This window comes from Bacillus rossius, chromosome 2, assembly GCF_032445375.1.
Source record: "Bacillus rossius redtenbacheri isolate Brsri chromosome 2, Brsri_v3, whole genome shotgun sequence".
Classification (NCBI taxonomy): Eukaryota; Metazoa; Arthropoda; class Insecta; order Phasmatodea; family Bacillidae; genus Bacillus; species Bacillus rossius.
The window spans coordinates 123,165,778-123,181,983 of NC_086331.1; the positions used below are offsets into that span (position 1 = coordinate 123,165,778).

Below are 16,206 nucleotides of genomic sequence, written 5' to 3' on the forward strand. Positions count from 1 at the left end.
AAACCAGAAAACGTTATTTCTAAGACAAAAAAAGATGGAATTATGAATGGAAGATTAGTTTCCCTGCAACCAGCTTAACGAGGTGATTACAATTCCATCTCGTGTCTGACAGCTGTACTAGCGTTCAAAGTGCAACGAAAATTTCTGATGGCTTGGCAACTTATATAAGTATCATTCATATTCAATACTACTAGAGTAGAGCACCCCTCAACCGGAATCATTGGGGGGGAGGTCTATTCCGGTTATGGGAAAATTCCGGGTAAGGGGAGTTGCGGTAGGGCCGGCCTCCGGGCCGGTTGAATGACCTTCATTCAAGCAAGCTGGCAGGCACGTGTTTCTTATCTCTGTGGGTGGGTGCGTGCGTGAGCGAATAGGATGAAGAAGAGGGTTCGGGGGAGGTAGTAGGACTACAGCTGCAGTGTTGTGTTACTTCTGTGTTGACGTGCTAGTGATTCACACTTCCTGGAGTGTGTATAGTCACTGCCACGCACAGTTTACATTTCACATACACAAGAATAACACTTCAAGCATCTCGTTTAAAAACACAGAGATAGAGAAATATAGGTAAATGTAGACTGTTTAACCATATATTAACGTATAAATATGTAGATAATACATATTTGTACACTAAATTATTGTCTACAAACTGAAAGCATCACACGTTGGAAGTAAATGTTACTCGCTATCACGTGTGTCAGCGTGTATAGTGGAAGTTGGTGTACATTCTCGGGCCGGCCGGAATTTACAGTTTACTTGACTTAGTGAAACAATAAAACTACTTATAGCATAAACATCTTTATAGTAATTCTCGTCCGACGCGAAAACCAGCGGTGTATTTACGCAATGCGCGGGAAAGACTGGCTATAATTAGCTCTCTGACAGACGTGCGCGCGCGCGCCTACAAGACATGTACAGTCAGGCAAAAGCAAAAAAACCTTATTCCAGTGCGGAAATGTTTTGAAGATGTTTTGTAATGTTTTAATTTTTTTTTGGAAAATTAGTTCCGGATATCGGGAGTTCCGTTTGTGGGAATTACGGTTGAGGGGTGCTCTGCTGTACCACAGAAGCAGGCTCTTCATGTTGGCAGACGGTTGACTTTATCCCATTTTGGCCATTTTGTGACACACTACTATTCCTCAGCAGCCTAGAATTGTTTATTTGTGTCTGGATGTTAACCTTATGTTGTAGCACACAGTTATTAATATTATCTAAACCGCTATTACTGAAAATAATTTCTATCTGGCACACAGCAGTTAACGTGATTCCTATCAGATTTTTTTTTTATAGTGTGATGAGTTCAAGGAACATAACCCAACATTACAGAAGGATGTTCTGTATCTAAATATAAGCACAAACAACTAATTAAAAATTAGTATAAGTATACAAATATATTGATTTCTGTTGTTAGTAAGAACAAAAATAATAAAAATGGTTTTGTATGTAGACAATGTATAAATCTACTGTATAAAAGATAATTTAAAGTAATATCAATATGCAAATAAATAATGGGCTGTTAAAACCACTTAATGATAATATTTTAAGATAAGCTATGAAAATATCTCAAGTCACCAAAAACAATCTAACGGCATAACCATTTGAACGTTATGCCACATATCAATCATAATTGGTGGGAATGCTTTATAAAATAATCAGACCAGAATGAACTAGTCATCAACATGGCCCTTGAATGCTCTACAAAATTAATTTATTATATATATAAATAAAATTTTCCTTTGCGACCACACCATAGAACTCTGGACTAGTCTTTCAAATGCACAGTTTCCCGAAGGGTCTGGCTGATTCCTCTCCCGTTGCCTATGAAAGATTCCAAAACAGAGAAGTAGACCAGGCATTGAAATGTCAAGAATTCTTACTAAACAATACCCGTGCAACACATGAAAGGAAAAGAGATAGCTGCAATATTAAAATGGCATGACCACTTAGCATCAGGTTGAATTTTAAACATATGGCACTGCCATCACCGCTCTCTCTTTTAGTTTTTCAGGTAAAAATCAGTAGAGGCCAAGAGCTATTCATAAAACTATTATTACTCTTTAAGATAGCAGTATAACATATTCAGTGTTTAAAAAAAATATATCAAAATGTAATTTCTATTGTACTCTCCATGTAACAGACATGACAGAAATTAACTTTGAATAAACAAATTCAAATCAAGTATATATACAACACAAAAAAGTGTTGACTTAAAACCAACAAAATGTTCATATTTAACCATCAAAGATATGTTATTCATCAAGTACCTTCAATTTGTTGATCATAGCTTCCTCAGCATCTAGAGACTGACTTTGTTGATGGATCAGTCGTTTAGCTAACATTCTAGAATAAAATTTCTGGAAAACATCTTTATCATCAATGTATTTAAATATTATGATAGATTTTGTAAGCTTTTCCTCCATTTCAGATTCTGACAGTCCTTTTGAAGATTTTTTCAGTAATGTATCACAATATTTGGCAAGCTGAAAAAAAATTGACACACTTGAAATATCATTCTCTGAAATACAAGTATTTTACCAAATTGTGAAAGGAGACACACAATCTGCTCCTCAAAGTAACATTCTAAATTATACAGTAAAAGTTTTTCATTAAGTAAACATAATTTATTTAATTATTTATTACACTGAGCATATATTGATAAAAATGAAAACTTTAAGATTTAAATAAAATATAAATTTTATCAGTATTACCCATTTAGATCATTAAAAATACATATTTATTATTTATTTGTAATATGCCTACCAACAGTTTTAAAATTTAAAAAGTAGGCATAACATAAAGACAAAGCACAACATAAATATAAGAACAATACACAAAGGACACAAGCACAAATGACACAACTTACACAAATACAAATTAATCTAAATAATTCTAATATCAACAACAATTGCCTAAAATACAAATGGAGTGACCCACTACAAAAACAAAAGTGAGAATAATAGAAAAAAATAAATTTGACTAATCCTAATGTGTAAATCAATTAAATTTAGAGCTATTAACACATCAAAATTATTGGAAAAATAAAGAATACTATAATGTTAAAGACTAAGTTGACTTAAACATATTGAAAGAAACTTATAATATTCATGCATAACTAAGTCGCATGTTAATTTTATTAAAGTTTAAAATTAATCTACAAATAAGATCATTGTTCTTGTGGAGGGTAAACAGAAAAGATAACAGGTGACTGTTAAATTGGGGAATTCTCAAACCAGTAAAAGTAAGGACATAATTGCACTTAATTTCATAATTATTATTATAACATTTTTTAACAAAAACAAGCATCTAGTTGAGTTCTGCAATTGGTTGTGGAAGATCTTTATATTAATTAATTAAATTATATTGTTCTGATTACTTACTATTTTATTACAATCTGTTGTATTAATATTATTCCAAATAATAGAGCAATATTCTAATTAAAACAAAAGAAAGTGACATGACTGAATCCGAATTAGTAGCATAAAAGGTAATGATTTATATTAGGGCCCAGTGTCTACGGAAAGAAGAATATACACAGTCAACATGTTTATGAACTAAAAATTCACCGAAAAATTACTTCCCTAAATGATTGTTCATTTTTTGATATTAATGAAATTACTAACTGGTGTAAATCAAACCTCGCAACACTTAACAAAGAAAAAACTAAAATTATTTCCTTCACTAGGAAATATGTACCAATCAAGAATGATTACTTTTTAGACATCACACCAATTCCAAAATCCTCCTCTTTTAAAAGACATGGGAATTATTTTAGACTCAAAATTATTCTTCCATGACCATGTTGATTTTATAATCTTTAACTAAAAAAAAAATGCTTGCCCTCATTAAATACATTACTTTTCATGCAACTGCTGATTATATTCTATCACTTGTCACTGTAATTAATTAGATCAATAGTTGAATATTCCTCTGTGGTGGGGTTTGAGTCAGCATAAATAGAGAGCTTGGGCGCCACCACGTGGATGGGCATGTGGACCCGGCTATTGACTCTGTCCCTGGGCAGTGACGTGCCCCATGGGGAGCTAGGCTCGATTTTCCCCTGCGCGGATACACTGCAACTTAGCGGCCCGCTCTCAGTGGCAGGCACGCTATGTTATCAGCGAAGACAACTGCCAGTGGGGACTTGAGGTGCCCCACACACCTCAGTGTCTGAACACGAACGAGTCAGGGTGACTTCGGTTTTATTGGGGCTGTCACGTACATTGACAAGACTCTGAGTAATCACACCATGAGTTGTTACGTATAAAATAGTGAATATTACCAACTGCAAGTAGTCCAGCTTAAATGCTGACCAGGACACAGCGTGGCCTGGCCCTGAAAGTGCCAAGATCGCTGTGCTATTTAAAACACTCCGGAGAGATTTAAACAATTAGGTAAAACAGTCTACCGCCAGGGTAGGCCTCAAAGATGATTAGAAAAAGTTTAAAGGTACTAAACGATGGCGGATGTTAACAGATAAGTAACGAGCAACAGGTTGAAGTCGACGAGGTGCGGAGATGCTTCCTACCCCGGACGGCGAACGGAAGAGACTGGGCATTGGCCAGGGTGTCATGGCCGCAGGAAGTGGAGGATCTACAGTTAGTTGATTAATATAGCAAAGCAAATATACATAACATGTTTAAACCCTTCAAGAATTACACGTTGATTTAGGATTCATGACTACGTATTGCAATTATTTATTTATTAAGTTCACTATTTTTAAAGGGAAGTCTTCACCGCTCACTGAGGGTGTGCGCTGAAAGGGATCCTGCATGGCGCTGCTCTGTCCTCATAATTACACTTCACGGTTACTTCTTATTAGGAAGCTATTATATTTTAACTTCTCCACATGGTAGCCCCATAAGCACGCAACGTGTAGATCATGGTGACGCAGTGCACAGTAGAGAATAAGTTTGGGCGGCCGGGCATTTTCAACTCCCCTTCCTTCCACCATGCCTGTTGTGGCGCTTTATGTTTCAGGCCTGATCAGCCATGATTGTTAGCCCTCTGAGTTGGTTCGGCTCGTACCGCTCTTTACACTATTCTTCCCCGTGGTCTAAAGTTGCTTGCAGTCAATCAAGACCTAGATAGCCTGTCTTTCATAATTCCAAGTTTCATGTTTTATTACATTTTTTTTTGCAGCTAAAGTTATTCCTTGTAAGGCAATGTCTGGGTGATGCTAATAAGGCTGGCATATTAATCGGCATATTAATCCTTGTATGAAATTGGAAACTATATTAGTGATTGTATTGCTCAAATAACTGTCTAAAGAATTGTTGGGTGTCCCATGGCACCACTATTGTATGGTATATTTAATGAATATTGTATGTATAATTTTATGTTCTGTAGCATCCCTCCTTACTTTTTCTACCTTTTATATAAGAATTAAGTTTTTCTAGTCAGAGATGATGCATTGGTACAAGGCCTATTTTAGAGATGTTTGTGTATTAGCAACGTGATTTTATAATCATATTCTACATTAGTTAACATTTTTTAACAATTTATGATAATTTGCTTCATTTATTTTGAGAAAGGTGTTTTTACATCTTTTTTTTAAGTATTGTTTACTATATTTATTTTATTAACTAATGCTTGGATACAAGAATGGTTCTAGAATGTTATAAAACAATTAGACTGATGCAATCACTTTTATAGGTTACATAAGTGTTCGAGAGAGACAGATATGTTTGTACATGGGAAAAGGAATCACATGATGGTCACTTGGACCAGAACTGCAAAGGATTATGGTTCATTATCATTGGGTATGATTGTAAGATGCACCATGATTGGCCTAAGACTCTAATCTAACTCTTTCCAGTTGGCAAGGAGATGGATTCGTAGGTCACCATTGTTTAGTCGTGTGGTCGTGGTACTGAACGATTGCAGTCGAGCAATGACTCAAGAAATAATAAAACAATATGAGTTTGAGACGGGCTACGCTGACCAAGAACCTTTTTTCTGACATTTGGAATTTGTTGACTGCAGTCATCGGCAAAAGCCCATAATGAGGCAAACACAAGTATTTTTTTTTTAATTGCTCAAAGGACGGAGTCCTTTGCTTGCACCATGTCGCAAGAGACCTTGGGAAGTAATTTTACTAATAAATAATTTTTGTTCATGAGACATTTCGGTACCATTTAAAAGTAAATTGTTTTAGAAGCAGCAAACTTTGTTTTGTAATTATTTTTTTGTGAAATATCTGAAGTGTGTTTTTGCTTGGTCGGTAGATGGCCGCCATTGTGCTTTGTTAACTATCAGGAAAGAGAATAAAAAACATTGTTATCCATTATGTGTCTCGAGCGACTTTATCTTATTCATGGATCATCAATAGCAATATTTCATGGAACTTATAGTATTTTTTGAGCCAAGCAAATATTTCAAGAGATGATATATATGAAACAGTTGGACCAATCAGAGCTAGCCGAAGGTCTGAACTGTGTAACAACCCAGATTACAGCCTTCCCCATGCAATCCAGTAATAATAATTTGTTATAAATTTTTGTTACATTTCAGGTTAGATTACCAAATAATGTAAAGTTTTTCCTTTTAGAAGTTATTGTGAACGTAAATCACAGTGTTTAATGTTTTCATTTTTATAATTCATAAGTTTATTTTTCAACTTTTTTTTTGCTGGCTTCTTTGTGTGGGAAGGCGTGCTGATGTAATTCTCTTTCATTATTTCCACGACTGAGGCTTTGTTTCACATGCTAGGCATGTGAGTCACAGACACGGGAGTGTGAGAGAGAGAAAAAATTGCTGTCTCGTGGGAACAGAAGTAAGCATTTCGTGTTAGTTTCTGTTGCCATGCGCCGTGATTGGCTGAGAATTACGTCAGTGAGCCCAGAAACTGCCCGCACAAAGGGAAGAAAGGCTGTAAAGTTAGTCGTTGTCCAAGCACCGTGACAAGAGGTCGTGGTCGGGCGATGGCTCAAATAACGTAGTAATGTTCTGTTGTTAAAGTAAAACTTTGCGGCTACGGTCCGGGCGACGCCTCATAACCTTTCTTTTCTGACATTTTTAAATCAGAACTTTTTTTTGACCGTAGTCGTAGGCAAAGCATACAGCAAGGCGACAAAGGGTTTTGTCCAGCCGTCGCGATGTAATGTAATTCATAAGAAGAGTCTACGTGTTTTCTCCTTTATGGATGTACAGTTTAATGTTTTTGTGTTCTGTTGTGCAGAATATATTGTGATATTTACATGAATAAAAAAAACAGGTAATACATCGAACATTGTGTATAAATTACTTTGTGACCTGCTACCAACCTGTATGTACACTCATCACCTAATTTTGAGCTAGCCAGAGGTGGTGAATGGTAACAACTGTAACAATTGATAACCAACATGGGGCTCCAATAGTAATTTCAGACTGCTTGCTAGCTCTGTCTAACTATTACACATAAACACTAGAAAAAATTTTTGCTGGGCATTGAAAAAAATGCTTAAGTTCCACAAAAATATTTAAAATCCCTCTCGAGGCCTGGCATAAATAAAAAAAAATTCACAAATACAGTTTCTTGATTTATTGTTTCCTTTGCCAAACACTGAACATGGCCACAATTTTTTAAGCCAGTAACATTTACAAGATGAAATCACATAACTCACAGAAACAAACAACTCTATTTGCACAAACAAAACAGTTCGTTGCTAGAGAAATAAATAACAAAAATGGCAGAGAGGACATATTATTCCTCTTGGTGTGGCCACCAAACTATAAAAAAGTCTCCACTTGGGCCTACACTGCTAAATAAACACAGTTCGAAATAAAGGTTAAACAGCACGGCCTGGACAACAGGCATAAAATTATTCTTTGTTCACATTCAAATAGAAGTTTAGCGAACAGCCACCCAAAATTTCCCACAACTGCTAGTACCAAGCAAAGACTAACAAATGGCGACCTACAAATCCACCTGGAAGGAGTTGGAGTCCTAAGATAATCAGAGAGCACCTTATAATCACAAAAAAAGACACAACACTTTTCCATAGTAAAAACAGACTATGCTTTTTTGCAACTCTGTCCACAAGATCCATCACATGATTTACTTTACCACGTACAAGTACACCTGTCTCTGTAACCCTTATGTAACAGGAAAAACCACTACCTGAGCCCAATTGTTAAAAGAAAATTCTAGTACCATTCCTGTATCCAAGCATTAGCACATTTAAGAAATATGGCAAACAATAACAAAAAACCTAAATCGAAAAGCAAAACACTAGGTAAAAATAGTTCAATGATTGTTTCACAACTAACCCAATAAATAATAATAATTAAAAACATGAACTAATGGAAATTATTATCATAAAGCACAATGCTAAATACACAAATACTTCCAAAAATGACAAAAAATCTTTTTGTTTTACATTATATCATAAAACCTAACCATGAATAATCTACAATTGTAAAAACATTAAAAAAAACTTGAATAAAATGTTAAATAAGTTGGAAAGGTAAGAGCCTGGGTTGCTAAAGTGCATTCACAACTTATAAACATTTTCTAGCACTTTTAAAATGGTTGAAGAATTGGTCTGTTTTCTAGTAAGCTTAATTTCTGTTATCTTACTAGTTATCATGAAATGTACTTAACCAATGAGTTGCAAACTCTTTACAATATCTAACTTCAATACAGAAATTGTCACCATTCGGCCATGACATTGTATAGTTTCCGCTGACAGCAGAGTTACTGCTGTATTTGGTCAGTAGTAAACACTGATGGAAATAAACTGTCCTTGTTCTCAATTATTCTCAAAATCCACTCATCAAGGCCTAATCCAATAACAAAATAATATCCACAGGGTCATTGCTGTGTTCATGGGCCAATGATTGGATGCGGTGCATCATACTTGCATTCAAAAACAAAACTTTTAATGCGTAACTTTGTGGTCTGCTACTCCTTAAATACCTTGTAATAGGCTTACCATTTCCTTTCTAAAGTGGATACTAGTGTATTTCATAATACAAAATAATATTCTTAAAATTTAAGGCACACTTTGAACAAAGATTCAATAACAAACACAAAAAAAATTTTTCAGTGAATATCTTACAATAAATTATATCTAAATATCTTAAAATTGTTAGAATACTATCTCAAAGCCAATCACAATTAAATATAAGGTTTTTGAAAGAGTGCTGTTGAAAGGTTCCGTGACAAACCACCAACCTTTTTGCCACTGGAAATGAATTACTTTGTGTGTGTATTTAGTTCAAAAGTATGTATTAATCAGTATTTTTCCTTTCTTTTGACAAAAATGAGGGATCTCAAAAACCCTGCTGTAGTGAAGTTTTTGTTCATAAAACACATTACTAAGGAATCTGTGTTTAAGAGTAAAATTATTTATTTTATTGCAACAAGTCACTAAACTTGCCATTGAAACAGACTTTGTGCTTACTATTTGCTAAACTAGGCACCAATCTTTATTTATGCTTTGTTTTAGCCACAACAATAGAACAATTATGCACATACAGATATGATCATATTTTATTCAATAAACATCTACATACTAAAATAAATTCATATCACATTTCCATAAGAAGCTACTGAAAACGAACTTCCCGTACAAATTTTGCTAAAACATAAGCATTATTTATGTTTTCTGAATATTTTTGGTGACATCAAGACATTGAACCAGTACATCTGTAGTATTAATTTGTTTTAAGACATGTGGCCAACTATTAATTTAATATTTAAACAATAAAATCACTCACTTTCTTGCAGCATGTCATTGAAAATGGATTTTACGCTGACCACCTGTTGTTTCTTTGGATAGTCAATCTCTGCTAATGATATAAAGAGAAAGTGTGAGTTAGTTTCTAAGAGGTAAACTCCATTAACTACTGGACCGATTTCAAAACAAAAATTTTTTCACTTTATTAAACTACATTATTCTAAATGGACAATGACTGTGTTTTTTAAACTGTGGTTCCATAAGCTAAACATGGTTGCAACAGAAATCTTAGAATTCCCTGACTTTTCCCTGTTTTCCAGAAATTTAAGAGAAAAATTCCCTGGCTTTCTTTTGAGTACATGCCATAAATATTAACGTGCATATGATTAAATGTAGTATAAAAATTTCAACATGAGGTAAAATAAGGTTGTTTTTTTTGTGTTATTTTGACGGCAGAATTGCGAATGTGTTTTTTCCGTTCGACATGGCTGGTGAGAGCTCTTCGGCCCATATTGCTGTGAATACTTTTGTAGCACAAAGTGCAGTACGCAGAATTTATGTTTTTAGCAGAGGGTTTGATATGCTGTAACTGTGGCTCCTTGAGCCTATTCTTCTTAAAAGTAGTTTTCTTCGACATCTCTAAGCTAAAAAAAAAGTACATATTAATATTTTCAGGTTAGGTTAAAACATTATTGTTTATGAATTCTTAAAAAAATATAACTATACAAATACAAAAACTATTACAAATTCACACCTAGCAATATAACGGGCCTACTTAGAGAATTACAATAGCAGCATTACGACATGCAATACTCTTACAATCTTAACTAACGATTCTGGGGAAAAACATGTTCAGTTATGCATATTTTTTTTACATATGTAAGTGTCACGCAACAGAACTCAGGGATTATAACGGTTGAAAAAAAAGTAATTTAAAAAAATAGGTAGAAAAAATGCAAGAACAAAACCGCACACAAAAGCCACGTGTTTTCGTATCAGCTTGGTAGTTTTCAAAATGAGAATTGGTATTGCCTCTTTATCAAAATGCACTTTATTTTATTATGATCGCATCAAAAACTAACATCACCTGAAACAACGCCTTTGAATTCACGTAATAAGCTTTGTACTCACCTTATTCCACGTGAAAATAGCCTTCAAAAGATAAACGACGCCATGCCCGTTCTGTAGTTCATTGCATGGAACGGAACATAATACAAAGTCTGAAGGGCAAATTAAAAAGGAGCAAAACACGAACAAATGAAGGGCTGAATTCGCTAGTGAACAAACGAGTGCTTGGATTGGCCAGAAGTTATGGTGGGTGGTTGTAACAGCCTATTGCAACGGACAATCGTAGACGAAGTAAAAAAAAAACGTTGCAGTTGCCGTGTGCCTTAAGCAGCAGCCTTTTAGCGGAGTCGATTGGTAGTGGTACGAGCGCATCAAAACAAAGCTTTGTTTGAATTATACGCAACTTTAAAATTTCCAGAATTCGTAGAATTTTCCCTGACATTTCCCGAAATTCCCTGAACATTTAAATTTCCCTGACATTTCCCGGTTTTCCTGGTTTTCTAGTCCTGTAGCAACCATGCTAAAGCAATATTTCCAACAAAAACAGGAGAAAAACAACAAAATTGACTGATAAAACTAGCAAGTGAACATAATTTTCTGATATTATTTCAATCTTTGTGTAACTATCATTGCCATCAAATACATACAGTATTGGTGAATAAATTGGACTATGAAAAGGACAGATACAACAAATTATCTATATAGTAATTGGACAAGTTTCAATTGGTTTTTTATAGCTAATAATTTATGAAAATGTTTTATATTTTAATTTTTATTAGAATTGATTGAGTCAATATTTGATTTATTTTGCGAATAGTGTACTTAATATTAACTTCTGAGATTTGTCATGTAATTCTGTGGGTTAGTTTTTGTTCTTATTAGTTTTATCGGTAGCCAATAACAAATTTGTATATTACCGAAGTTCATACCACTACTTCAAATAGTCAATTATTTTTTCATGTAATTGTATATGCCAGTATGTATTTGAAATGTTGAAGTATAACTTACTGAGTAGGCTAATGCAAAGTTTACAGAATAGCTAAACAAACGTTATCAGAAATTTAATCACTGACAAAGTTGGTACATCTTTTTTTTTGCGGATTTAAATTCAAAGTTAGTAAAAAATATTCAAACATTTGTTCTCAAAGAGAAACATAGTTTAATTGTTTGGTTAAAGTAACTTAATTCCAGGGTTATGCCTCCTCACATTGAACATTAAATTTTTTTAAATTTTTTAATACCATAATTATGAAAAAAAATTAGGTTCTCTTATCTGTTTTGACCTCCCAACGTCCCCTTTTCAAAAATTATGTTGGTGATTGCTAATTGTGATAAAAATGAGGGTTTACAGAATGTCTGTGTTTTCTGAACAATAACATCTCATTAAAAAGTTGCAAGGAAACACTTTTATAAGTAACTATGTATTCCATATGTTAAACTAAAAAAAAAAAGGAAAGACTTCTATAGATTTTATTACTCAATAATACAGACTATATCCCAAAATGACATTTGACATGTATATTACAGCAATGTATTATGGGCAACAGCAAATAAATAATATTTGTTTTAAATATTTTTAACATTTCCAAAATACAGATATAAGTAGTTAACTAAAAACTCTTAATGCAATACATAACATTTTTCAAGTTAGCTGCCAAAAAACAAGGAGAGTATAAATAAGATTTGACATGTATTTTGGAACTTCCAACGCAAAACAGGAATCTCAATACAAGTTGAAAATCTGCAGAATATATCTTGAATAAAGTTCTTGTTTAATGATTAAGAATATACTTTGTTTTGTTTAGAACAATTCTTAAAACTATTACGTGTGAGTTTCTTTTAAAAAAGGATTATAAATAATAGTGGTATTGTACCATAAAAAAGTATTTGCTGCTGAAGATATCAAGATTTAAAGCTCATGCCCAGCACCATTTCTTATATAGTAACTAAACTGTTATCTTTGTAATTTAATCACGTAGAAAGCCATATCAATTATGCTCATCACTGACTGACTCTGTAATGCTGTGTGTGTGCGCACACGTGTGTGTGTATGAGGAAGGGGAAAGAAAGTGGATAACGGAGAGAAATGGACCAAAAGCTACCATTTCAAACCCGCTTCTAGCTTAAATGAAATGAGAAGCATTTCTTGAAATGACCTTTATTTGCAATTAAATATGAAATGTATCAGTTAGTGTTCATTTGTTAATTTAATCACTTTGGCATCAATTTGGATACCTCAGTATTTTCACACAGCCAACTATATGTGGCTTTGTCACGATCAAGAGTTACAAGTCAAGTAAAGGTGTACATTTAATTGAATCCACAGCAAGAAATATTATTGAATGACCAGAGAAAATTAACACGCCATGTAGTATTTCAAGAGGTTCTTCATTAAAAGCAATTTTTTGTTGAATTTTTTTTTCTCATTTCATATATTTAATGATTTTCATTTGCATAATATTAAAAGAAATTAAATTTTTAGTAAATATTTTGTGTGTATTAAATTAAAGTGTTTATTTTATTCATCATTTTTCAACAGGTGCCTTAGGCATCTTACAACTAATGAGTCTAAAATAAATTAGATAAATTTCTCGATAAGCTAATTTTTTTATATCTGTTTGTGCATAACCAAGTTACAAGTGTTTTAAGTTATGTGTCAATAATTTTTTGAATAAAATGCCATCAAAAAATTGAAATTAGGGGAATCACTCTGCGACAACTACACATGCAGCAATATTAAGACAAGTCTCTCCAAACCACTTTGGTAACAGTGCTTAGCTTACAGACTTTAGAACTGTAAACATGGCGAGTAAATGAAAATCTTTGTGTATTGAAAAAAAATTTTTATTAATACGCTTAATACAGGCGGGAAAAAAGATCAGTGATGTCGGAAGATGCTTTGGATTTAGCCGCTCTACCGTGTCTACAATAGGGAAAAACAAACAAAAAATTCTGCAAGTAGAGGAGGATGGAAAATCTGCTAAGAAATTAAAGAAACCTCAATACGAAGATCTGGATCAAGCGATGCTATCATGGTTTTATAGACATGTAAAATGTGTAATATCTTAGTAAATATGTACATATTATTGTAAAATAGTAAAATGATATCTTTTATTTCTCTACATTTAACGACCACTCTCTATAACTCCGAAAAATGCTCAGTCCGTTAAGTGTCGTTATACAGAGTTTACACTGTATATTAATACCATGTACACACTAGAAAGCACAACATCAAAACCAATGCTATACATATATAGAAAGTTAGGTACGTATATGAAAAAAACTTTTTACATACCATTACAAATTAGTCAATTTAATTGGGATAGGCCATAGGTTAAGATATAAACATGAGCACTTGCTTCAGAAGGTCGGGTGTTCAATGGCAAGGCATTTGTGTTCAGTCAGGACAAGTGACAGATGGTACCCACGGAGGCTGTGACAGGTCATAGGCTAACCTGCATAGCTGGCAACACTGGCAGGATTATCTCTCCCCCTCACTAACAGGTCAGCAAGGCCTGGGTGCGACAGAGCAGGCAACACAGACTATCCACGTCCAGCCACCTCGCAGATATAGCAGCCAATGCTATCTAGTGGTATTCAGGTGACTGCATTAGCTTTACAGCACCCTTTAGTTTTAAAATGTCAGAGACAATCTGGAGAAAGAATTTTCATTTATTGTTTATTATTTTCCGTTTAACATCTTAGTTCTGAAAGAAAATTCTAAAACAAAATGTCCATTTTCAAATTTTACAGGGATATAAGTTCACTGTTTTTATTTTTTTTATTTTTACTTATGATCCACAACGGGCCTTCTGAAGGCTTGTAAAGAAACCTATTAAATAAGAGCTCCCTTCTAAATTGTGTGTGTAAACATTGCCTTCTACTCACAGCAAGCCTTCCAGAAAGATATTAACGTCAATCACATGTAAACAAGTAATAATTTGACCATGTGGGAAGGAAAGCATTTCAGTGGTTCAAAACAGACGGATTTCTAGTGGACAAGATCCCAAAAGAGTTCAGATGCTGGGTTTTCTCACTATAATTTTGTCAACTTTGTTGAACTTTTTGGTTCAGTGTTATGTTTAATGAACACATCACATGTTTAATTTTTTAATTTAGTGCTTTATTAAATTTTTTACTGCAATAAATGGTTCATTTATTTTTTGACATAATGAACAAAATTGTTTATTTTTAATAAAAATATTTAGTACTAAAACTATGTCAAGTACTGATTATCATACGAATGGTATTTTCCTGAATAATAAACAAAAGAAAATAGAAAAATATCAAAATATGACATTTACAAATAAACTTTTGACATGCACTTACCATTTCTGGAGATCGACAAGGCTGTTTAGGTACCTGCCTGTGGTTAATGACAAATGAACATGCTTTATCAAGAGAGCCAAGCAAACTCTGATCATGATCAAATACATCATTTATTATTCCTCTATACTTGTCATATACTGCTAAACTGTTCTCGATGAACTGCATGTACACCTGTAAAAAAAAACCCTGCAATGTAACTGAATTGATGTGAAACCTTTACATTCACAGATGAAGATTTACTAAGGTGAGAACACATATATAGAATTAAGGTTTTGCAATCTCTATTTTTAAGATTACTTTGCTAAATTTTAACTTAAAAATATATTCCCGCATTAACGTAAAATATATTTCAAGGGGCTTTTGTTCTGAGTGACTGAACATAGAAAACTTGTTAAAACTTCCTTCAAAAAACTGACTTATGACCACTGAATGCTCACCGTTTAATACAGGAGACACAATATCTGTACAAAAATCTTTTTTATCTTATTAATTAAGAATGCCTTTACCTACGTCTGTGAACGTTAAAATTAAAAATAAAAGACAAAATTATTTCAACAATATTTTAACTTCCAGCCATTTTCAAAAGACAAATTTCTTAAGAAATTAACTAATATTTTAGAAATGTTGCTATTACAAGGCGAAAATTATTATTTTCTGATTTTTTAAGATTTATTTTGGTGTTTCAGTATAGCCAGGCCTTTAAGCTTCCTTTTCTTTTATGTAACTCAGATGGAGAAGTTCACATATACCACTAATGGTTTAGATCCCTCAAATATTACAAATATTTTCAGTCATAAATACAGATTTTTGTTGGTTCTCTTTGAAGGTTGTGTAATGCACCAGTATCACTGAACAACCCAATTATGAATGATATTCCAATGTAAAATAGAAATGCATTACTTTCGTTGTACTTGGGGTAGATATATGATATACATTATAAGCAAACATGTAATTATTAAAATTTTCAAATTGTAGACTAAGTATGGTTTGGAGTGCAGCCAACAGGACTTAGAGCCTACCTGCTTTCAAATGGAATCTGGCAGCTACTACGGTTGATCACTCTATGCTTCATTGCGGTCAAGCTTCTAGTGAATCACAGCCCTTAGGGTATGGCCACAAGGATAACTGACAGTGAAAAAATTATATTTTTACC

The 16,206-nt window shown here is 33.5% G+C and overlaps 1 protein-coding gene across 2 annotated transcripts in view; it reads right to left on the bottom strand.

The window, feature by feature from the left end:
* The window catches only part of LOC134529744 (cullin-2), a 115,037-nt gene that overhangs the window by 58,168 nt on the left and 40,663 nt on the right, over positions 1 to 16,206 (bottom strand). For both annotated transcript variants that reach the window (XM_063364137.1, XM_063364138.1), the window contains 2 exons: positions 15,054 to 15,224; positions 2,262 to 2,477 (listed from right to left, as the gene is read on the bottom strand). In XM_063364137.1, coding sequence (XP_063220207.1) covers positions 2,262 to 2,477; positions 15,054 to 15,224 — 387 coding nt within the window. The remainder of the gene's footprint in view (positions 1 to 2,261; positions 2,478 to 15,053; positions 15,225 to 16,206) is intronic.